Source organism: Salmo trutta, chromosome 6, assembly GCF_901001165.1.
Source record: "Salmo trutta chromosome 6, fSalTru1.1, whole genome shotgun sequence".
In the NCBI taxonomy this organism is placed as follows: Eukaryota; Metazoa; Chordata; class Actinopteri; order Salmoniformes; family Salmonidae; genus Salmo; species Salmo trutta.
Window position 1 is genome coordinate 18390511 of NC_042962.1, and position 26246 is coordinate 18416756.

General features: G+C 40.0%; 1 protein-coding gene across 4 annotated transcripts in view; it reads left to right on the top strand.

Annotated features, from left to right (window-relative positions):
• Positions 1-593: 593 nt before the first annotated feature.
• Positions 594-26246, top strand: part of LOC115195569 (lethal(3)malignant brain tumor-like protein 4) — a 148523-nt gene continuing 122870 nt past the window's right edge. The window contains exons 1-5 of one of the 4 annotated variants that reach the window (XM_029755553.1): positions 594-703; positions 8516-8623; positions 25497-25582; positions 25709-25763; positions 26045-26133. In XM_029755553.1, the coding sequence (XP_029611413.1) occupies positions 25514-25582; positions 25709-25763; positions 26045-26133 (213 nt within the window). In that variant the 5' untranslated portion in view covers positions 594-703; positions 8516-8623; positions 25497-25513. The remainder of the gene's footprint in view (positions 704-8515; positions 8624-25496; positions 25583-25708; positions 25764-26044; positions 26134-26246) is intronic. The other 3 variants (XM_029755554.1, XM_029755556.1, XM_029755557.1) reach the window with 3 other exon arrangements.

Consider the following 26246-nt stretch of genomic DNA (forward strand, 5'->3'; position numbering starts at 1 on the left):
TGTCTATTCTATTCTAACTCTGGTGTCTATTCTATTTGAACCCTGGTGTCTATTCTATTCTAATTCTGGTGTCTAATCTATTCTAACTCTGGTGTAATGTGGGATATAGGCCACTCTAGTTATAGAGATGTGTGCCAAAATGTGTTAAATTTCATGATTGCATGTAATTCAGTTAGATTACATTGTCAATTGAATTGACCCCATAACACCGTTTTTATAGATTAGCACATACAGTATGCATCATATAGGGTATACAATCATATTATATGACATAGGCTACATTTCATTTAACTTTCTATCAATAAAACTGTTATAAAATCAAACACAGCTGCATTAGATTATTTTAATAACAGCACAGTAAGTAGCCTACACAAACTTGAAAATAGGGCATTTGGTGAAGGTGACTTGATAAGGAAAGGTCAACTGCTTAGTCTTTTAATATTTTCTTGGAGAATTATATTTACAGTAAGAAAGTATGTACATTTTATACAATATCCTTTACTCTTTTTTTGTCTTGTACCTTTTAAAAATATATACATATATCGTGTTCCCTGCCACGATATTTCACACCTGTTCGATCACAATCTAATATTTCGTTTTGACTCTTCCAGTAGAGGGCTGTTCGAGAGCATGCGCACAACCGCAGCAAGAGAACCTTATTCCTCCTGTCACAACATTGAGGGGCAAAACGACAGCCGTGTGGGTAAGGACTTCAACATTTCATACAACTGCACTTTGTTTTTAAAAGATGATCAAGCACACACTATAGGGGTGCTCCAATATGTGGGACGAAAACAATTCCAATGGCGTGTCGGGTTTTGCCATCGTGTTCAGATGCGTTGATATGACTATCCTCGCTCTAATCTCTCATGTTTTCTCCTATTAAACTAGCGAACATATAAAATGCCCCTTCCCTCAACTACTGACCCACTAAATGAAGTAAAATAACTGTCTATGTATTCGTCAATTTGTTGCTGTAACGTTTTCCAAACATGTGACACGATAGTGTAGGCTAAACAATGCGCAGCAAGGCAGCCAAGCTAAGTGAAACTATAATTTTTCTCGGAAATGTTTCGTCTTAACCTTGCACGTTAGGATTTTTGGTAGGTAACAATGTGTCATCGTGATGAGTTACAACTGTATTTGTGCGAGGAGACTAGTTACAATTGTAACAAGTTCTTAATGAAGCTTTGCTACGTTGTTTTTATTTCCTTGACTTCAGGGCTATCTTCTCATCCAGGTTGTTTTCTAGTTGGGTGGAGTGTCAGTTTTATATAGTTGTTTGACCCTGATATTTAAATTACCTCTACATTTTGTTGAACAACATCTCCATTTTCTGCTTATTTGAACCGACCAGGATTAAGGTTTGTCATGTTTTGTTTGTAAAACCTTGGGCCTAAATGTCAACTTGTCAAGTGTTTTTTTCAATTACACTGTAACATCAACCCGTTGTTTGTTTAATTCCTGCAATTTATCCAGAAAGTGCATATAAAATAATATATGTTCCCCGAGATTAAGGTTAGTTTCCTTATTCTAACAATAATGATCTTCATTCAATCCAACTAATAATTGTCAACCCCTTATCCTATTCAAATGAAATGTTTTGATGCACTTTTATAATTTCACCTGAAGAAGAAATAGGTACATTGGGACTGATATACACCGGTTGAGTTAAGAATTATGTAAGCGCTTGTTTCTTTAATGTTATGCATTACAATGTTACCACAGGCAAACAAACAGTCACTAAAGTAACAAAATAAGAATAGATAGGCCTAAAACATAGCAGTAGACACCCCGATTTTATGTTTTGTTGCTTTTTCAAATATTGCTTTTCCTTTAGTTCTCTGGTCATTCAATTATTATTACTCACTAAAACATTACTCATTCGTGTTTTCAGGAATAACCTCTGCATTATTTTGTTTGCTGTAATTTCTGAGAGAATAAACCCTTCCCACTGGGAACAGAAGTCAACTTCATTTCAATGAAATGACGTGGAAACAACTTTTGATTCAACCAGTGTGTGCCCAGTGGGTTATGATTAGTATATCCTATAGCATCACAACGTCATGCGCTCGTCCACTTTTTATTCTTTAGGCAGGCATTCCCATTCAATACTTCATCATTTCCATTCACTTTGAAGGGGAGTGATTTTGTATCTTGCTGAGTGATTGTCAGAAAGACACATCAAAGGATAGATCGTTGTCGTGTTTATTTTGATGTCAGTGTCGGGAAGTTGTTCATATGCTTCCTGCTTTCCACACTGCTCTACTGCTGCCACACAACACTTCCTGTTATAGCACACACAGATTAAACATGAATAAATTGTTTTGGCTAGAGAATACACATAAGCTGAATCGTGGATCTGTGGAAGAACTATTCAACAATAACAAATCACATAAACTGTGACTTTTGTCTCTGGTGTGTTAGTAAATGTAAATCTAGTCTGACAATGTGTGGAACCGTATCCTAACTTACGTTGTGACTTCAACATCTCTAGAGAATGTTGCACAGGCTTTGTCAAGTCATCCCTTAGTTTTTGCATTTTTCTTCTGCTGTCAAGCTAAGATGGTATGTCATGTTACATTTATGATTAGATTTATGTTGTAGAACTGAAAAATTAACTGAAAAATTATAATTTTCTAATCTGTTGAAATGGTATTGAACTTGAACTTTGATGTGCACTTCTCATCTGATTTGAGTGAAGGGAACACTTTCTCCTTTCTGATGGGGAAATGCTTCTTGCTGATGGATCTAGGGCTTTTTGGAGGCTGAGAGTACATTTTATTTACTTACATGGACACTTTATATCGTAAGTCAAGTATTTTCCTCTTTAAAGTTGTCTTGCAGGTTGTGTAGCCTACTGTCTGGTTAGGAGACATTTCTTACTGACTGTAAAGCATATAAAACAATGCTATAACACTTCATTGTAAGACTTCCATTGTAAGACAAGCCTAGGGTTTTTTTTTTAGTCATCTAATGATTCAGCTTGAATAATGTGTTAAGCAGCATCCAGCCATTTGTTTTCCTGCGTCATTTGCTCTCATGGCACTGTACAGTACACACAGTTAAGTATTACAGAGGTTTCTGTCGCGTAGACTTTCCTGTTAACTTAAATACTTCAGTGTTGCGGTATTGGCTTGGCTCTCTCCCTTCACAGAACATGTCAGTGACCGCCTCTATTTAGGTTTATAGTGTTTGTTAAAAACGATGTTGAATGGAGGTAATTCTTTGTGTATGTCCATTTTTTTGGGACATAGCACTAGTTGTTTGGCCAATTGTTTGGCCATTGTTTTAGATTTCAATAGGAGGAAAGCCAATCACAGATCTGGGGGGCACAGCCATTTTTGAGCAACATGCTGGCAACCTCAATAGGGGAAAACACTGTTGATTTCAATTGTGCATTTAGCCTCAATTATAGAAATCAGTCATTACTGGTAATGTGACTGAAGTGTATAATTTCAGTCAAATCCCTGCATTAAATATGTGATTATTTAATCTAATGCAACAGGTTGAGCAATATATGCTGTACGTATCTGGAAATGTTATTCACAACTGAAATAGAAAAGGCATTGCCCTAAAATAGAAAAAGTCTCTCTGGTTTTGGATTACACTGTTCTATCTTTCTTTGACAGAATTACTGAAAGAGAATGCACTGACTTTCCAAAGCAGTTGTAAAGGGTTATCTACCAATATACAAAACAATAATAGATGTTAAGTCATTTCAGTTGATCAAGATCGGTTTTTCAACTTAATCTCACTACAGACATGCTGTAGACATGAAGTTTCTACTTTGCCATCCCATTCATCTCTTGCCTCGGGTCATGAAGTCTTGATGATCTGAATTGTCATTGAAATCTGGTGATAAAATGTATATAATGCAGTCATTTAATGGATTCTTCATTCGTGGATACTAAGCGTTATCAGATACTGGACCTATTCATTTTGATTTGAGATTGAATTGTGTAGCTTAGTCAGTGCCAAGGCTGGTCTGACAATCAACTAAGTTAAATTATGTGGCCTTCATGTACAGAACAAAAGGGTGTCAGGATAATTATTTTGACATACTTGCGTATATGTCACTGAGAGAGACAAATGTGTGTCTTGAGTGTAGTTCTGCATCTATAATATTTATTTTCCTCATATATGCACTCTGATGTAGTCTATATGATAACATGGTGACATTTGTTGCCATTGTATGCCAAGGACATTTTAAGCCTAACTGCTCAATTTCATACTGTGCTTAGTGTGCTATAAGCTTATATCTTCATGGCATTGACAAAGCAGATTGTCTTGAAACAGCAGGTCTCCCGTTTCAATAGAATGTAAATGTGTGCCAGTTACATTTTTCTCACCAGCCTCAGAGACCGACTATTGATCAAGCCTACGTTGACTTTGAATCAGGAGCCATTTTACTACACTTGAGGAGTATATTGAGAGTGCCACCAGCATGCAGTCTGGAAGCATTGTTTAGATTAAGAACAAATCTCTTTTTTTCCCTTTGCAACAGAATTGAACAGGACGTACCCTGTAGTCATTTATGTTGGAAATCCAATCATTGTGTTTGGCAGGTTTTGTCACAACTTGTCTATGTGCTATTTATCACTCGCCAGGCATTTTCCATAGGCAGTTCCCAATCAAATCAAAACAAATTTGATCCCAGCTTGCTTGGTTTCTTTGAGCCAGTTTCTATGAAAAGTGAAAACCCAGGGCACAATAACACTCCGCTGACTCGGTTTGTCTATGGCCTCCAGGCTCTCTCCTTTTGTTGTGTTGAAGCAAATAAGACGCGGGTATCTGCTAAGTCCAGGAAAAATGTGCGAATTTGTGTAGCCTCATGCTGTGTAGACTCAGGGGGGAGTGGGTGGTCCCTATTCCCTGAGCATACCGCATACTAAAGCTCTTAAAACCCTTAGCCAAAGTGCCCTCATGTGTTAGTGTTTGTACACTGTCGTAGACAAAAACAACTGTGTTTACTAATAATCCTCAAATAGAAACTAAGGATGAAATGATTGGAGCCATAGGAGAAATGTGTTTTAAGCCTATAAAGCTAGTCTTTAAATGTATCTTTTGGCCTTCTTCCACAGCTTTAGACATTTTTTTCCTTGCATAGGATAAATCAGACTTTAGAAGCAATAGATACACAGCAAATTTGCAAGTGTTAAAATCTCGGTGTTAAGGTTAAAAGTGCTGTGAGTGTTATATCTTAGTGTTGATTCTAGTGGGATTGAAATTGACACCACTTGTGGTGAATAAATTAAGTGTTATTTGAATAACAGTGGAATCAACACTGCGTGGTGTTGTTACTCCACTGTGTTTAGTTCATTTCTGTTAATTCTCGGAGTGAAAAAGACCTAGGAGGGGCCTCTATCATTTTCTCCAGAATGCTTTGTTGCAGGTAGATTTTTGAACAGTTTGTTTTTATATGTTTCTGCATGCATGTTGTTTGATTAATTGATTTTATACTATTTCTAAACTAATCCAACCTGTAAGGGGTTGGACCTATTGCACCCGTTACTGAGATGGTTGTTCCAGTTTATATGGTTTAGGTAGTCTTGTTTGTCAAGTCATTCACCATAGCAGTCATTCTGAATGCAGGTTGTGGGTGATATAATATTACAATTATTTGCTGGATTCTGATAGGAATTACTAATCACTTCACAAACCAGTTTATTGTGACTTGCAGGTCTGATGTGGCTCATGAAAGACCTTATGAAATTGAAAATATATGGTCATAAAGGGTTCACTTTAAATTGAAACATATTCACTTAGGCAGTCACTTAGACAGCTTTAAGATGAAGAGTTATTGAATGCAACACGCATGTCTCTGTCACTAACAAACACAGTCATGGGTTGGTATCTCTCACATTGACTTGAAAGGCATGCTGGGAAATATTCAAACAAGGCTTTACAACCTGTGATGTTACAACACCCCCCAAAAATACTGTAACATAAAATCTAAGTTTATTGGTCACGTACACAGTTTATGTTTTGCCTGTTCAATACAATCCTAATTTAAGTCCGAATTTGCCACACCCAGGGTGTTAAGGCCCAACACCCTAGGGGTGTTAGTTTGTGAACACTTTGAAAAGTCTTAGTTTAAGTCTATTTCGGTGGGTGACACATCATTTCTAAGAAAGTGCTACATTTAACGCTCTGTGTTAAAATTCTGACTTCAAATTTGTTGTGTAGTAATTACATTTTGGAAAGGGAATGGATGATTCCCAGCAGTAAAGGTTTGACACCACCACATTGTGTCTTTTTTTTCTTTTCTGTTTTCCAGACAGTATGCATTTATCAGGCTATATTTGACACTTGACAGCATTGCTTAATAATACCTGTACATTTAATTCAGCCTGCATTCAAATGTGCCAGTGAACTGAGAATAAGCATTCCATAAGTGTTCTATAAGTGTTCTGTAAATCCCCAACTATCAGACGCAGGGTGTATTCTCAGATGACACAGGAGATAATTGGGGATCCACTTGCAGCAGGAGTCGCAACCCAAATCATTTAGGGAGACCAATTATAGATGTCGCAGATATTTTATCTGTATGGCAGCCTACAGCAGGGCCTCTGCCATCAATCAGATTAGGACAGATTACAATTTGTCTTTCTTTTTGTCCCACGGGCGGTTGAACAGTGATTTGTTTTGCTCCTCATTGTCAGCGCACATAGTGAGAGACTGAGCTAAGCTGCTCAACAGACAAAGGGAGAGTTTAACTGTAGGTTGAAAGGCTTGTACTGACTACAAACACCAAGCCTTAAAACTTTGAGAAAGGACCGATTCACTTCCCTCATTTTGCCACGAATGCACTGAAAGCATCAGATAACCATGAACATATTTTCCTCAATGTCCCTGCTGGTATCTTTCTCTTTTCCCTTTTCCATCCACTGAACACTTTTGTCGAGTCTCCATTATAATGTGAATGCTTTTTTTTTGTGCAGTGTTTATTGGATGCTCTTAGCGAGCTCTGTTATTGTGAACAAAAATAGACCAGCCTCTGTGTGTCAGATATTTCACTTTCTTGTTATTCAGAAGTGACATAAAGGAGCCGGGTTTATGATGGATCTGTCTTGGACTGATTCATTGTGGAGGCATGAAAATGGCCACCACTTTCAGTTAGATTTTTCAATGTAACACGTAATGGGTCCCTTTACTGTAAATGCATGTAGTGGGCATATAAGTACACCTATACATATCCTGCTGAGGTCTCTCTCTTTTTTTCCCTCGCTCTTTTTTTTATTTTTTATCCCGCTTGCTCTTTTTTTTCTTCCTTTTTTTCGCTCCATCTAGATCTCTCTATTTTTCTCTCACGCCTCTCTTTCTGTCTGGAGAATGATGTATGCTTGTATTGGCCGCTGGGCTGCCATTATCTTCATTAGATTTATGCATGTTTGTGTAACAGAGCTCATTTGTGACCAATGAACAATACCCAGGAGTAGTGCATCACGCCATCAAGGTAAATGGAATCTATTTTAGGTAGCGCCCATTAATAACCCCCCCCCCCCCCCCCCCCCCCCCCCCCAGCTTCAGGTCAAGGTGGCAACATCCATCCTATTATCTCTATGGAATTGGAGCCTGTTGATAACTTTATTAATTCCTGTCAGGTACACAGTTCATGCTGCATTACAAAGGCCTGTTGCTGTAGCTGGTCTCCTGGGGCTGGGGTGTAATTGTCTCTTTGGATAACAGCAGTGGAGATAGCTGGAAAATATAAATTGTGCTTAGCTTTTCGTGTTGTGGTGGGCTTAATAAGGCTACGTTGTTTACACGGTTGCGCAGTCGACAACCACTTTACTGAAGGTCAAAGGACATGCTGTGGGCTGTTTAGGATTCAGTTCTCTACTCCCACAAACCTGGTCTTCTCCGCTCTCTTCTGTACGGCACACACACATCAAACACCTCCTGGTGGCTTTTTCACTGTCAACTGAAACAATTAGATCAACCTTGTCCCGCAAGGGAGGGTTACGCCACGCAGAGCCACCCCATGCCCAGAGCCTTGGCAGCCACCCTCTCCCAGTTAATCAGAGAGGCTGCAGTCAGATCATCCACACTCACCTTCAGTCCTCCTCAAGCACTAGCTCTCTCTCCCCCCCCCCTCTCTGTCACACCTCCTGGAGACCTTCCCGTCACTCCACCAATTAATAATAGGCCCTCCCTATCTAATATGGAAGGTTCTATTGACTGCCTGGGAATGCAGTGGCATTTAGAGGGAGAATATGGGAGCCATTCAATCAAATCCTCATTGCAGCATTATTTAAGCTGTAGTTTATAAACAAACCTTATTGATAACAAAAAACAACTTTTTTTGTAAAATGAAATCTCTAGGTCGTTTTGGGGACACTGTTAACGCAAGATAGCAGAGGACCTTGCCTCACAAGTAGTTGTTTCTACTTTTCTGAATATGGCACATGTTTACATGAATTGGTGTGTAAACAAAGTAAAATGCATTGCATTAATTGACTATTGTATGTCTGCCTATCATTCCGAACCAATGTGTTTTTGTTGTTTTCAGTGTCTGGCTTCTAATAGATCTGTGAAGACATAGAATGTGATTGGAATGGAAGCTCGGAGAAGGAGTCCCTGATTGGCCGAAAGACGAGGCGGGTGCACATACCAAACGGTGAGTCACTTTGGAGGTTCACAGAACCGCTAGAGAGTTCACTTAACATTAGGGTACCAGTGGTCAATGCTCAGAATGGTGATTTGAGTCCCTTTCAGGGTCATACACGGTTGTCTTGTGGTTACAGTGCCTTCAGAAATTATTCATACCCCTTGACTTATTCCACATGTTGTGTTACAGCCTGAATTCAAAATTGATTAAATAAATAAAAAATCTCACCCACCTTACATTCAGTCCCAGATATACAGTGCATTTGGAAAGTATTCAGACCTATTGACTTTTTCCACATTTTGTTACGTTACAGCCTTATTCTAAAATGGATGAAGTTGTTTTTTTCCTCATCAAACTACACACAATACCCCATAATGACAAAGTGATAACATGTCTTTTTTGAAATATTAAAACATTTATTGAAAATGAAATAACAAATTTACGTAAGTATTCACATTCTTGAGTACTGACTCAAGGGTGTGAATACTTATGTAAATTTGATATTTGTGAGCCTTTCTGGGTAAAAGGCTCTGCATGGTCATTCCGATGCAGAAATCAGGGCATTAATACTTCTTGCGCTTCGCTGAGCAGAGCTGTTATGAAGGAAGTTGTCAAGGAAGTGAGTTTGTGTTTATACTGGACGTACTGTCAACCAATTATGTCAATGCAGCGCTATACGGAGCCCTCCGCATTTTTTACAAAATTTGGGCAGCACACGGCGATGCGGTACAGAGCTCAATTTGGCTTTCTGCATGCCGCTGGAGGCTCCGCAATTGCGTCACACCCTCCATACGGCGCTTCTGACCACATTTCGTCTCAAGCATAAATTGGCTTTTAGTCTCTAAGAGCTTTGCACACCTGGATTGTACAATCTGTGCACATTTATTCTTAAAAAAAATATTCAAGCTCTTTCAAGTTGGTTGTTGATCATTGGTAGACAGCCATTTTACATTTTTCCCATATTTTCAAGCCGATTTAAGTCAAAACTGTAATTATGCCACTCAGGACCATTAAATGTCATCTTGGTAAGCAACTCCAGTGTAGATTTGGCCTTGTGTTTTAGGTTATTGTCCTGCTCAAAGGTGAATTTGTCTCCCAGTGTCTTTGGGAATGAAGACTGAACAAGGTTTTCCTCTAGGATTTTGCCTGTGCTTAGCTCTATTCCATTTTATTTTTATCTTAAAATACTCCCTAGTCCTTAGATTCAAGATGGCGCCGATAGAGATGGCAGCTTCGCTTCAAGTCCTTAGGAAACTGTGCAGTATTTTGTTTTTTTTATGTATTATTTATTAAATTGTTAGCCCAGAAAACCTTAAGTGTTATTTCATACAGCCGTGAAGAACTATTGGATATCAGAGAGACGTCAACTAACCAGCACTACGACCAGGAATACGACTGTCCCAAAGCGGACCCTTTGCCTGCACCTCCCAGGGCATTTGAACTGATTCCAGAGGCTGACCACAAAACAACGCCGTCAGAGGAGAGGGTGCCGGAGCGGTCTTCTAGTGAGGCTTCGGTTGCACGCACACCACCCACCGCTTCCGAGTATATTACTCGCTAATGTTCAATCCCTAGTTAACAAAGTTGACGAAATTAGGGAAAGAGTTGCTTTACAAAGAGATATCCGGGATTGTAACATACTCTGTTTCACGGAGACATGGCTAGCTGGGCACATGCTGTTGGAGTCTACAGCCAACGGGATTTTCAGTCCATCGTGCCGACAGGAACAAACATCTCTCTGGTAAGAAGAAGGGCGGGGGTGTATGTTTCATGATTAACAACTCATAGTGTAATTGTAACAATATACATGAACTCAAGTCCTTTTGTTCACCTGACCTAGAATTCCTCACAATCAAATGCTGACCGTATTATATCCCGCCTCGGTTATCGTCACAGCCGTGTATATTTCCCCCCGCAAGATGCTACCAAGACGGCCATGAAGGAACTTGATTGGACTTTACTGGGAACCCAGTAACTGGGAACCATATATCCCGAGGCTGCATTTATTGTAGCTGGTAATTTTAACAAAGCTAATCTGAGAACAAGGCTACCTAAATTCTATCAGCATATTGATTGCAGTACATGAGTGAGTAGCACACTCGACTACTCTAACTTCCGTGATGCATACAAGGCCCTCCCCTGCCCTCCTTTTGGCAAATCTGACCATGACTCCATCTTGTTGCTCCCCTCTTACAGGCAGAAACTAAAACAGGAAGCACCCGTGCTTAGGTCTACCCAATGTTGGTCTGACCAATTTGATTCCACGCTTCAAGATTGCTTCAATCACGTGGACTGGGATATGTTCCGGGTAGCCTCAGACAAAAACATTGACGTATACGCTGACTTGGTGAGCGAGTTTTTAAGGAAGTGTATAGGAGATGTTGTACCCACTGTGACTATTAAAACCTTCTTCCCTAATCAGAAACTGTGGATTTATGGCAGCATTTGCGCAAAACTGAAAGCACGTACCACCGCATTTAATCATGGCAGCGTGACTGGAAACATGACCGAATACAAACAGTGTAGTTATTCCCTCAGTAAGGCAATCAAACTAGCAAAGCGTCAGTATAGAGACAAAGTGGAGTCTCAAATTAAACAACTTCTTTGCGCGCTTTGAGGACAATACAGTGCCACCGACACTGCCCGCTACCAAAGACTGTGGGCTCTCCTCTGTGGCCGACGTGAATAAAACATTTAAATGTGTTAACCCTCGCTAGGCTGCTGGCCCTAATGGCATTCCTAGCCGCGTCCTCAGAGCATGTGCAGACCAGCTGGCTGGTGTGTTTACGGACATATTCAATCAATCACTATCCCAGTCTGCTGTCCCTACATGCTTCAAGATGGCCACCATTGTTCCTCTTCCCAAGAAATCTAAGGTAACTGAACTAAATGACTATCGCCCCGTAGCACTCACTGCTTTGCGAGCCTAGTCAAGGATCATATCACCTTACCTGTTACCCTAGATCCACTCCAATTTGCTTACCGCCCCAATAGATCCACAGACGATGCAATCCCCATCACACTGCACACTGCCCTATCCCATCTGGACAAGAGGAATACCTATGTAAGAATGCTGTTCATTGACTACAGCTCAGCATTCAGCACCATAGTACCCTCCAAACTCATCATTAAGCTTGAGACCCTGGGTCTCGACCCCGCCCTGTGCAACTGGGTCTTGGACTTCCTGACGGGCCGCCCCCAGGTGGTGAAGGTAGGAAACAACATCTCCACTCCGCTGATCCTCAACACTGGGGCCCCACAAGGGTGCGTTCTCAGCCCTCTCCTGTACTACCTGTTCACCCACGACTGCATGGCCATGCACGCCTCCAACTCAATCATCAAGTTTGCAGACGACGCTACAGTGGTAGGTTTGATTACCAACAACGACGAGGCAGCCTACAGGAAGGAGGTGAGGGCCCTGGGAGTGTGGTGTCAGGAAAATAAACTCTAACTCAATGTCAGCAAAACAAAGGAGATGATCGTGGACTTCAGGAAACAGCAGAGGGAGCACCCCCGATCCACATTGATGGGACAGCAGTGGAGAAGGTGGAAAGTTTTAAGTTCCTCGGTGTACATGTCACTGACAAACTGAAATGGGGGCAAACTACCTGCCCTCCAGGACACCAACAACACCCGATGTCACAGAAAGGCAAAAAAGATCATCAAAGACAATAACCACCCGAGCCGCTACCTGTTTAGCCTGCTTCCATTCAGAAGGCGAGGTCAGTACTGGTGCATCAGAGCTGGGACAGAGAGATAGAAGCTGTTTTTAAATCTCAAGGCCATCAAGTTGTTAAACAGCCACCACTAGCACAGAGAGGTGGCTGCCAGCTACAGACTTAATATCATTGGCCACTTTAATAAATGGAACACTAGGCACTTTAATAATGCCACTTTAAGAATGTTTACATATCTTATTACTCATCTCACATGTATATACTGTATCCTTCACTAGCTATTCTTTACTATCTATTGCAATTTAGCCGCTCTGTCACTGCTCATCCATATATTTTATACTTATATATTCTCATCCCATTCCTTTACTAGATTGTGTGTATTTGGTTTTGTTGTGGAATTTGTTAGATATTAGGTTTTGTTGTGGACTTTTTTGTTATTACCTGTTCGATACTGCTGCACTGTCGGATCTAGAAGCAAAAGCATTTCGCTGCACTTGCAATTACATCTGCTAACCATGTGTATGTGACCAATAAAATTTGATTTGATACCCATAACATGATGTAGCCAACACCATGATTGAAAATCTGAAGAGTGGTACTCACTGATGTGTTGTTGGACCAAACATAACGCTTTTTATTCAGGAAATAAAGTTAATTTCTTTGCCACATCTGTTTTAGTTTAGTGCCTTTTTGCAAACGGGATGCATGTTTTAAAATATTTTTATTCTTTACAGGCTTTCTTCTTTTCACTGTATATTGGGTTCGTATTGTGGAGTAACTACAATGTTGTTGATCCATCCTCAGTTTTCTCCTATCACAGCCATTAAACTCTGTAACTGTTTTAAAGTCACCATTGTTTCATGGTGAAATCCCTGAGCGGTTTCCTTCCTCTAAGGCAACAGATTTAGGAAGGACGGCTGTATGAATGAATGACATTTTATTTTGGTGTCAAATCACCAGTTGGCAACCCATCCCTTATGGGATTAATTGACTCATAAACAAACAATAATTCACTGTGATAATTCCGTTATGATTCTTGAAAAATAATAATTATAACCCTAGAGCAGTAAGAAGTATAAAACAATTAATATTCAGGTGTGAGACAGGCCTACACACTATATATGTACATATACTTACATGACATTTGCTAAATAGTTTTTATAATTTAATTATAGATTGCCCTTTTTCTTTTATTTCAGGCTTTATCAAAAAATTATGCAAACGGAAATACACAAGGGACAATGTTTTTTTTCTTCAGTTTCTCCTCATCACTCGGCCACATAATGTCATGGTATATCTGGTGGGCTTTCTGGAATAAGGACAAGTGTATATCGTGGTAGAAAGTGTATATCGTGGTCTTTCAATTTCACCACAATACAGACCTGTTTCAATATCCAGGGGCAATATCCCTGATCTTACCTGTGCACATAGCGATCTCTTGCTTTTAGGTAGGTTCTACATGATGTCTCTTACACACAAGTTCACCCTTAATCAAACAAAAGGTTCTCAATTTGGGTTTATGATTAATCTCCTCCAAGCATTTCATATTGCATTATCAGTCATCTATGTCTCTCTTCATTTTGGTTTTCATACAACTGATCAGTCAGACTGTTGGAAAAGGTCAGAAATGTTGTTTGCCCAGGCTCCCCGATGGAGAGATCCCATTGAAAAACGTTTCTGACTATTCAGCCAATTGGCAATCCCAAAGTCTCACCAAACATGCCTTTCATCTCACCTCACAGGGTTCCCACCGCATGTTCCCAGTTATTGCCAGTATAGGTGCAAACTGGTTGATACCTAAAGAAAATTACTTAATGATCTGTTATGAATGTGTTCATTTTGTAGATACTTTTGTATACGTATATAGTGTATGTGGACACCCGTTCAAATGAGTGGATTCGGCTATTTCAGCCACACCCGTTGCTGACAGGTGTATAAAATTGAGCACACAGCCATGCAATCTCTATAGACAAACATTGTCAGTAGAAGACTTTCAACGTGGCACTGTCATAGGATTCCCTGCTAAAGCTGCCACAGTTAACTGTAGGTGCTGTTATTGTGAAGTGGAAAGGTCTAGGAGCAACAACGGCTCAGCCGTGAAGTTGGAGGCCACATAAGCTCATAAGAATGGGACCGCTGTAGTGCGTAGCCCATAAACATTGTTACAACACTCACTACCAAGTCACAAACTGCCTCTGGAAGCAACGTCAGCACACGAACTGTTAGTCTGGAGCTTCATGAAAAGGGATTCCATGGCTGAGCAGCCGCACACAAGCCTAAGATCACCATGCGCAATGCCAAGCCCGGCTGGAGTGGTGTAAAGCTTTCCGCCATTGGACTCTGCAGCAGTGGAAACACGTTCTCTGGCGTGATGAACACCATCTGGCAGTCCGACAGATGATTCTGGGTTTGGTGTGTGCCAGGAAAACGCTACCTGCCCCAACACATTGTGCCAACTGTAAAGTTTGGTGGAGGAGGAATAATGGTCTAGGACTGTTTTTCATGGTTCGGGTTAGACCCCTTAGTTCCAGTGAAGATAAACTTAACGCTACAGCATACAATGACATTCTAGACGATTCTGTGCTTCCAACTTTGTGGCAACAGTTTGGGGAAGGCCCTTTCCTGTTTCATCATGACAATGCCCCCGTGCAGAAAGCGAGGTCCATACAGAAATGGTCTGTTGAGATCGGTGTGGAAGAACTTGACGGGCCTGCACAAAGCCCAGACCTCAACCCCATCGAACACCTTTGGGATAAATTGTAACGCCGACTGCGGGCCAGGCCTAATTGCCCAACATCAGTGCCCGACCTCACTAGTGCTATTGTGGCTGAATGGAAGCAAGTCCCTGCTGCAATGTTCCAACATCTAGTGGAAAACCTGCTCAGAAGAGTGGAGGCTGTTGTAGCAGATAAGGGGGGACAAACTATACCAACTCCATATTATTAATGCCCATGATTTTGGAATGAGATCTTTGACAAGCAGGTGTCCACATACTTTTGGTCATGTAGTGTACCTCTTAGCACCCCACACTCCTGCTGAGTAGTCCAGAAAAGGACACACGCATGTCTGATACAGTTTGGAATACGTGGCATAACATATACCTTGTTCAGTTTCTGCTATCAAAATAATATCATCAGCATATAAGAGGATACTTAGCATTTCATATCTTACGCCAATATTTAACGGTTTAATTTATTTTGCCAAATAAATAATAAACATAGCAAACCGAGTCGGTGATAAGGCGTCTCCTTGTTTAACTCCCGAGGGTGTGGGAAACCATTCTGTATGATATTCGTTAACATGCACGCAGGCGGTTGGTGCTTTGTAAAGAGACTGAATTGCATGATCACATTTCCCATCAACCCCTTTTTTTATCAAACTATAGGCTGAAAGATCCCTATTTACAGAAAAGCTTTCTGGAAATCACTGAAACATGCAAAAGTAAGCTTATCTTCCTGTGATCTACACTGAACAAAAATATAAAATAAACGCAACATGAAACAACTTAAAAGATTTTTACTAAGTTACAGTTCATAAAAGTAAATCAGTTCATTGAAATTAATTCATTAGGCCTTAATCTACAGTGGTTTGCCTTTAAAAGTTGCAGCGTACTGCGGCACAGCTTGCATGGTGCTGCAGAATTCTATGGCACGTTATTTAAGTGTGATCCACTGGTACCATTAGTGCTAGTTTGACTACCAGAGGGCATCTTTGAGAAGCATTTGATAGCCTTCAATAGTGGCTGTGCTAGAGAATGCAGGCACGCGGTAGACCGGTGTTCAATTCCCCGAAGGGGAGGATGGAGTAGGATGTCCTTATTCCGTGTGTGTGTGTGTGTGTGTGTGTGTTATTTCATAGTTGTGATGTCTTCACTATTATTCTACAATGTAGAAAATAGTAAAAATAAAGAAAACCCCTGGAATGAGTAGGTGTCCAAACGTTTGACTGGTACTTCAATTAATTATTTTGATGAATATTATGGTGTTTCTATTCCAAGAAAAACTAAACACCCTCTGGGTTTCTGTTAGGATGGAATGGAAAATATGGCGCAGTATAACGTGACGGTCGGGAGTACAGTACTGGGCTATTTAGCTAAAAAAATCCCTGTGTTATGCGTGGCATGCGGAAGACCGGGGTTCAATTCCCTGACGGGGAGCAAGGAGTAGGCTGTCCTTGTAAATAAGAACAAATTCTTAACTTGTTTACCTAGTTAAATAAAGGTTACACTAAGAGCATAAAGTTTCTACACCCTAATTGTAGTCTAACCAATACCCAAACAGAGATTCAGTCAAAATAAAAATCTCATTGATTTATCAAGACCAGTCCCCATGCTTGTCTCAGAGCAGCGTGAAATGGTGCTAAAATAGTTGTAGGCTATTGCTTCAAATCCTATTGCTTCTAACTTCAATATGCTCTTTAAATAAATAAGACCTACACCAGTTTTAACAGCACGCACATTACTCAAGACTAGTGAGACTCATGTCGCCTACAATATGTCAAAATATGACATGACTCTCCGTCAATAATTATATATAGAGGTTTGGATGATTCTAAATTAAAACCAAAAGCTGCCTCATGGGTCTCCCGGTGGCAGCCGGCACGGGTATCTGTAGCAATGCATTTTGCATTGCAATGCAGTGACATAGACAGCTGCGCTACTGGGGTGGCCCCATCCACAGTTTTAAAATACAGAGAGGTAAAGGTATATTGTCCTGCTAATAGCCCATAATGGGCTACTATAATACTATACATGGTGTCCAGGTCAGGATAACCAAAACATTTCTTTATTAACCCCTGGTCGGACATCCAGCGAAAAATCCTATCGCCATTAGCATAACAACATTTTAATATCTTTTTTTTTTTCAAATATAGGACTATGTTATATCGTTTTATAGATACACCTCTCCTGAATCGAACCACGTTGTCCGATTTCAAAAAGGCTTTACAGCAAAAGCAAAACATTAGATTATGTTAGAGGAGTATATCGTAAAAGTAGCCACATAGCCATTTTCCGACCAACCACATGCATCACAAATAACCAAAAAACAGCTAAATGCAGCACTAACCTTTGACAATCTTCATCAGATGACACTCCTAGGACATCATGTTACACGATACATGCATTCTTTTGTTCGATAAAGTTCATATTTATATATAAAAACTGCATTTTACATCGGCGCGTGACGTTGACTAACTATTTTCCCTCAAATGCATCCGGTGAAACAGCGCTACAATTTACTAAATTACTATTCGAAAACATTTTTAAAATGTAAAATTGTCATTCTAAGATTTATAGATGAATATCTCTTGAAAGCACCTGTAATGCCAGATTTAATAACTTTACTGGGTAATCACACTTTACGATAAAAGGGGATGCGATACTCAGAAGAATAGGCTACCGTTACAGGTCAGCTCCATCTTGGAACAATCGCATATATCAAATCTACTCTTGTATACTATTGTCAATAATCCCTTACCTTTTGATTATCTTCCTCAGAAAACACTTCCAGGAATCCCAGGTCCACAACAAATGTATTTTCGTTCGAAAAAGTTAATCCTTTACGTCCCAATAGCTTGTTCTTGTTAGTGCGTTCTGAAGGCTGCTCCAAAACTTCCGTCGGCTGCGGGACTCCTCTTTCAATAAAATGCATTTTCTTTTAATTTAGGTTCGTTCAAACATGTCAAACGTTGTATAACATAAATCGTTAGGGTCTTTTTCAACCAGAGCTCCAATAAGATTCAAGGGGGACGATTGCATTGTCTTTCAAAACGTTTCGAAAGGGGAGGGTAGCCAGGGGCGCCGGCGTCATAATGGTGATGGCCCTCCTCATGTGACCACTTTCCACAGCGTCTCATTCAGTCAGTTTTCACAGTAGGAGACTCAAACCACTTTGTAAAGACTGGGGACATCTAGTGGAAGCAATAGGAAGTGCTCAATGAACCATTGCTCACGGTGTGATTAATAGGCAAAGTGATGAAGTTGAGTCCGCAATTCAGAATTCCACATCCTGTTACGATCGGTCTCGGGGTTTTGACTGCCATATGAGTTCTATTATACTCACAGACACCATTCAAACAGTTTTAGAAACTTTAGGGTGTTTTCTATCCACAAGTATTAATTATATGCATATCCTAGCTTCTGAGTTTGAGTAGGAGGCCGTTTAAAATGGGCACACATTTTTTTCAAAAATCGCTGTAGCGCCCCCTATCCTAGGCGACCGTCAAGAGGTTAAAGACTATCAGAAAGAATGTTGGTACTTATTTATTTTGATCCAAAGCCATGAATGAGTGAGTCACTCAGCTTTATGTAGGTGCCGGGCTATATGACTGCCATCAACTTGATAATATATAACACTATTTTGGAGGTTAATTTGTTTTTAAAAAAAAATGAAAGTGAGCAATTGTAATCTGAATAAAGGCCAAAATAATATTTGTAAAGGCCAAAACATTTAATTTCTGTTTTTAGAGGGAGAGAAATGCTGGGCCAATTGTGCGCCGCCCAAATATAGCCCTGCTAATAGCCATAATGGCGCTGTACAATGTGACCGTGTGTGTTTGAAAGAGTATTTTTATCATTATTTTATTAACAAAAGCAAAAAGATGCTGATGTTTTGAAGATTTAAGCCACCTGCATTTGTTTATTAGGCTACTCTGCAGTCTGACAAGTAAACAGCCTACAGAACATACTGTAGTAAATATGGGAAAGTGCCAAATTCCTTACATAAGGGAGAGCAGGCCATGTCCAGACTTTCTCGGTGACCTCAAGTACTCATTAACTCTGTCTTTAATGCTTTTTCGGGTTGCATCAGTCATGGACAGAAACTTCTGAGACACAGTGTTAATGATGAACACCCGGAGGTTCACTGGTAAGCCACATTTGCCTCGGGATCTATCCCAGTTGGTATTCTGTGCCCACTCCTGGTATTTCTCTTCGGTTACACATCCTTGGAATAACAGAGCAGCATAACTGTCTGGACGGCCCTTGCTGTGCCTGGTGAGCAGTTGGTCAAGTTCTTTTTGTCAGAAGAGGGAGGAATGGAAATATCAGGGTGAACTGACGACCTGACGAACCCGGCAGGTATGTTGACTGCCTGTCGGAAGTGGAATTCCAGAGCTCACAGGTGTGCCTGGCATGGATTGTGACTCCATCTCATTCCTCGCCCTCTTCAATGCGTCATTCTCCGCCCGACTCTCCACCAATGCCGCCTGGCTCTGGACCAATGCATCAGCTGTCGCCCGTGTCTCTGCCCTCCAATAATGTTTCTCTTTCTGCTGGTCTGCCTTCAATAACTCGATCTCGGTCTTCAAAGTTTGAATCTGATCCATGTGCACCGTCATCAGATGAGCAGAATGGTACCGCCCTGAGCCCCCATCCATTACAGTGGCCTATGATAGAAACTTCACAGTGGCCTATGATAGAAACTGTAGATCAATTATGAATTAAAAGTAACTCCAACACACAATGCTGGATATACATTTTAAGAACCTAGCAAAACAAACCGCTTTCTTCGCAACCATGCGTTTTTTTTCGGTGCGGCCCACTGATCTCCATGGATGGTTGTTGGCATGTTTGTATGCTCTGCAAAAACATGTTTTTAGTACACAATTGTATTTATTTTTATCTAACCGTTATTTAATTACTGATTTTATTACACAGTATGCCTACATGTTGATATATAAAAAAATGTTTTAAGAAAATGCTCTGAAACCAAAATACTTTTTAGTTTAAGTGATCCTCTCAGCTCCAGCTCATTTTCAAGTCTTCTCTTGGTTACGATCCTAACCCTGGAATGGGTAGCACCATAGAAAGAAGCTGGCTTGATGAAAACAATGTCCATTTTGTCTGTTCTCTCTGGTCTTTTTTTATAGATAAACAGCTTGTTTTTGAATGGTAACTGTTTCTAGTTATTTTATTAACGAAGCAGAAAGATGTTGATGAAGAAATACTGTACTGCTGTTTTTAGTTAGAAATGTAACACTTCAGAGTACTTAAGCATTGAATACATTGCAGGTAGGGGGATGTTCACACCTACAGTAGCTGGGCCAGCTTCTTTTGTCCTGCTAATCGGGCTACAAGTCTTTGAAAACCTGCTTTCAAAATGCCACCAGCTGTCCATCACTACTGTAAATAAAAACACAGCATCTTGTTTACATCTTGTTTACATTCTTTATTGTAACCACAATGTCACAAATCATTTGTATCTACCTTTCCAATTACTTTTAGAGTTTGGGATTAATTTAATTAATATTATGGTGTTTCTATTGTAAGAAAAACGAAAAACCCTCTGGGTTTCCGTTAGAATGGAACTGAAAATATGGCGCTGTACAGCGTGACGGTCGGGAGTACAGTACTGGACTATTTAGCTAATGAATCCCTGTTTTGTGGCGGCACGCGGGAGACTGGGGTTAAATTCCCCGACGGGGACGAAGGAATAGGCTGTCCTTGTAAATTAGCATTTGTTCATAATTGACTTGCCTAGTTAAATAAAGGTTACACTAACTTCAATATGCTCTTTAAATAAGACCTACACCACTTTTAACAGTACATTACTCAACACTAGTGAGACGCATGTCGCCTATGGTAGACATACAGTATATTGGAAAATATGACGTGACTCTCCGCCAATAATTACATATACAGGATTGGAGGATATTTATGTAATTCAGTTATATTTATTCCCATAGAAATTTGTTATGGATCCATAACTAAATAAACATTGGCATTTTGAAAGAGTATTTTGATCATTATTTTATTAACGAAAGCATAAAGACGCCATTATTAGTTACATTGTTTTAGTTTGAATGTGCAGACTGGCATTAAGAACAGAACAGCGGAAACGTTTGACCCTTAGTGTTGCCAGTGTAGCGGGGGGGGGGGGGGGGGGGGGCTCTGCAGCCCATCTCGTGCCTTGAACCTCGTGCACTTTCAGTGAATACAGCTGGAGAACTGCAAGGCAATCCCATTGTGCACCACTCAGGAGCCATGAACAATATGACCAATATATATTGTCCTACTAATAACAGGGTTAATAATATATCTGTGAGAATATCCAACGGGCTTTTATATAATTTGAAATTAATAATAATAATAATAATCGCTTTGTTTAAAAAATAGCAATACTGTGGAGATTTTGTTTTCAAATAACGTAAAATGAGAGAGGAAAAAGGCCATTCTTGAACATGGGGTGAGACATTGTTACTAATTTGTAAATAAAGCCAGTTTGTTATTTAGAATTATTTATTTCTGTTTTTAGAGGGAGAAAAACCCAAAACCTACAATCATCTCATGTGTCTCCCAGTCGAGGGCGGCACAAAAAAAAAATTTTTAATTAGCAAACATTTTTGCTTTGCTATTATGTGGTAGTGTGTGTAGATTGATGAGGGGGGAAGAAACAATTGAATCCATTTTAGAATAAGGCTGTAATTTAACAAAATGTGGGAAAAGTTGAGGGGTCTGATTAGTTTCCGAATGCACTGTATGTACTGTACATATAGGTAGGGGTAAAGTGACTAGCAGCAGTGTGTGTGTGTGTGTGTGTGTGTGTGTGTGTGTGTGTTGGGTTGTCAGTGTAATGTAAGTGTAACCTGCTCTGTACCGGTACCTTTCTGCATTGTGTTCTGGTAAGGTGTAGATGGAAGATAAGGCTCTGGACACAATTCTGCCGGCTGTCTCTTTTTTAATGACTGCATGGAATGGATACAAATACAAGGCAAAAGTTAATGCTGCCGTCTGGACTCCCATACAAGTATATTTGCCTCTCCTCATCACGCTCTGAGCAAACCCAGGAGTAAAAGCATTAAAAAAAATGCACATTTCATTTTATAAATGTTGTACACTAATAATCTACTAATAAGTGCTCAATATTTCTTAGAGAGTATACTATTGTACCATTTATACCTGAGGCATACTAATGAAGCAACAATGCCATTTTTGAAATGACTGACAGGTAACTAGGCACATTAAACATGAAATACAAAATCGTCACATTTCACAACATACCTGCATGGAATGGGTACAAATACAAGGCAAAAATTAATACTGCCGTCTGGACTTCCATAAAAGTATATTTGCCTGATAAAAGACTGCAGAATACCCGTAAGAAAATCATCAGAAAACTCATGCTGTCTGCACCTGAAAGAGACCCTCCCCCTCAACAAAGCTAACAGTAGCTGGGCTAGCCTTGCAAAGTTGCACTCGAACATTATTCCCATTCACCTTTAATATATATTCCAATAAACAGTAATACAACACTAAATCAGTGACAATATAACTTTTGCTTGTCATTTCTTGCGCATTTGTGAACATTTGTGAACATGTACATTCAAAAGACCAGAGCATACATTATACATACCTCTCCTGTTCACGCTCTGAGCAAACTGAGGAGAAAAAGCAGGGCTCCCGTTGATGACATCACAGCATTAACACAATTTAGAATAAATACAATCAAATAATTCACTCTTGAAAGTAGTGTAATACATCTCAAAATAACTTTTAAAATAATAAATAAAAATAAATGAGGGATTTTCGGTGAAATACATATAGTATATTTTACATCTGTTACATAAGTATGTGGGAGTGTGTGGGTACAGTCCAGTGTGTGTGTATAGTCCGTGCAAGAGTTAGTGAAAAAAAGGGTCTATGCGGGTTGTCCGGGGAGCCATTTGATTAGCTATTTAGCAGTCTTGTGGCTTGGGGGTAAAAGCTGTGGTTCTAATCAAATTCTAATAAAAAACGAAACAACGACTTGTTTTAAATATGCTGTCTACAGTTACAGGCACAATAATTGCTTCCCATGGGTGTATAATACAGAAAAGGTAACTTAGTCTATGGATGGTTTTACGCACATCCAAACCTTTCACAGGAGCTTGTTGAAGATCCAATATAAAGACAAAGGGGGAATGCCAACTCGCCCTTATACTGCTCGGAAATGTAATGTTCTAGAAACATCATGGAACCATCTTATAAGATCATACTGGCACTTCTCCAGAAACAACAGATGAAATTCCATTGCATTCAGCCATGTACTTTCTCAGCATAAAACAATGGATGGTGAATCTTTCTAATAACTTTGGTTTTTAATCAAATTAAATGACAATTATTTTTTTTTTTAAACCTACAACAATATTTCTAAATAGGATTGGATCAGAAGCATGATATCATAAATCTCTTCTCTAGTTACATGGCACTGTGTGCTCACAAGCCTAAAATGCCTTTACGCATAACATTCACACTTCTATACAAAATACTAGGCTCTTGTCAATTGTATTGTTGCCTATGTGCGAAGCAGATACAGAAAAACAATTGCGGTTGATATAGCATTATAGAAGAACTGCATAGTTTGGAGCGTGTTTCTGATAATTGGACGAGGGGTGCTCCTTGAAAATGGGTACGGGTAGCCTACTTGCACAAGCAAAATGCAGGTATGTGAAGAGTGAAAAAGTGTCAGGGCAAAACCTAAAATATGACAAAGCACTCTCAGTAGATCATTTAAAACCCCTTGATTTAAGGCTTCTTTTGGCTAATGGCCAGGAAAAAAAGACATGATGCTGCTAAACCAGCCTTGATTAATGGGTGGGTAGGTTATGCTTGATTTTTAATTAAATTAAATGTTTCTAAATGCGACTTTCACCGGCAGAAAAGGCTTTTCTCTTCCCATGGTCACTGTCCGTCATGGCTGAATAGGCTGCGCTTCCGCTCTCAAAATTCATTCGATTATAAACTGCGTTACCTTTTAAGACCTGCTTTTTGTTGGTCTTACAATGTCCCATGCACTCTGACGTTAGACAGGTAAATTGCAGAACCTGGTGTTAGGGCTGGAAAATGCCCTAACAATTCTAACGAAATTGAAAACTAACATGCGTCTGGCGTTTGCGCCTCCTTAGCGCCAGACGAAAATGGACACCCATGACACAGTGCAACAAGGCCAGAGAGCAACAATTTTTTTTTGTCAGAGCAATTGCAAGCCATATACACTGAGTGCACAAAACATTAACAGCACTTTCCTAATATTGAGTTGACCCCCTTTTGCCCTCAGAACAGCCTCAATTCGTTGGGACATGGACTCTACAAGGTGTCGAAAGCGTTTCACAGGGATGCTGGCTCATGTTGACTCCAATTCTTCCCACAGTTGTGTCAAGTTGGCTGGATGTCCTTTGGGTGGTGGACCATTCTTGATACACACAGGAAACTGTTGGGTGTGAAAAACCCACTAGCGTTGCAGTTCTTGACACAGTTAAACTGGTGTGCCTGGCAGCTACTACCATACCTCGTTCAAAGGCACTTAAATCTTGTGTCTTGCCCATTCCCCCTCTGAATTGCACACATATACAATCCATGTCTCAACTGTCTCAAAGCTCAAAAATTATTCTTTAACCTGTCTCCTCCCCTTCATCTACACTGATTTGAAGTGGTTTTAACAAGTGATATCAATAAGGGATCATAGCTTTCACCTGGATTCAACTGGTCAGTCTGTCATGGAAAGAGCACGTGTCCTTAATGTTTTGAACACTCACTGTAAATCCATTCAAAACCCTATTTGAGAGTGTACTATTGTATACAGTAAGTAATATACAGGAGTCAGAGTGCAGTGAATCCATTTTGTTTCTGGGCAGCTACAGTACAATCGATTAATCTGCATTGGAAGGCAAACGGTTGCTGCTTCCCACTGCCTTCTGGATTATCCGGGCCCCTCCAGCTGCGGCCGCCCCTTCCGCCACAGACCCAGCTCTCACTTAATTTGACTTTCATGGGAAGCAGTCCTTATCTCGTACCAGGAACTCAATCCAATTTACATCATATACCGCGAAAAGAGATGCATTAATTTCCTCTTTATACAGTAATCATGGGGTTGTTACTATATTAGGGCTTGAGAGAAAGCATTTTACTTTGTCTCTTACAACAAGCAATAAGACAGCCAAGCTGCTTATGCGGCCCAGTGAACAATTCAAGTACATTTAAGACGTAAAATGTCATTTTCGTTGCATTATATGGGTAAACTTCAGAGGCCTTTTATGTTTTTATAAAAGGAATGTTGGTTGCTTTCATTGAGTCTGTTCAGAGAGAAAATAGAATGCAAGAGATGTTCTTACAAATAGGAGTAAATTGAGATGTCTCAACTTAAAGCAACGCACACCGTGGAACTTAAATAGTAATTGATTTGTTTTTGCATTCAAATGGCCTGCGTTTGTATATCATGTTGTTGTAGAATCGATCCTGTCTCAAATGATGCAGGCAGAGGATAGGAAGAAAAGGAGTTTCAGCAAGGGCGTGGCGGAGGAATATTGTCTAAGAGTGAGTAGGCCTGGACCTGACCGCACCTGAGCTCATTATCATATCCTGACAACATTATACCTGTTGGGTGAAAAGTTAAGTGTTGCCCAAGTTTCTGCCAGCAAACTAACAACTGTGTCATTTCAGGAGCGACCAAACGAGGACACCGTAAAAATGAAGAACAAAGTGACAAGCACACAAGGTAAACTCTTGAAATGTAAACACTACTAACAAAACAATTAGAGCATTACGGAATGCTACAGTATTAGTGCTTATTGATATGAATGCACAGACCATTTAAAAAAAAATTTGATATCAAATTATTAAGCTGGCAAATGCTATTTAGAATGCATACATTCATTTACACACAGGAATTCTCCATTGAGAATACTTTTTAGACTAGGACTAGACTTAATCTGGGTCCAGGAATCTGACCAATGGTGTTATAAGGAAAGGTGTAATTCAGATCAATGTGGTGTGCAGCAGTGAGGGGTAAGAAGAAGGCATGGTCGTGGGATCAGTACCTGGGAGAGGAGAAGGTCACAGCAGCAACCCTAAGACTCTTCACTGAGGTAAGCGTCACCTTCATCAACCAGTAGGTATATAGTACATTCGGAAAGTATTCAGACCCCTTGACTTTTTCCACATTTTATTACGTTACAGCCTTATTCTAAAGTTTGATTCA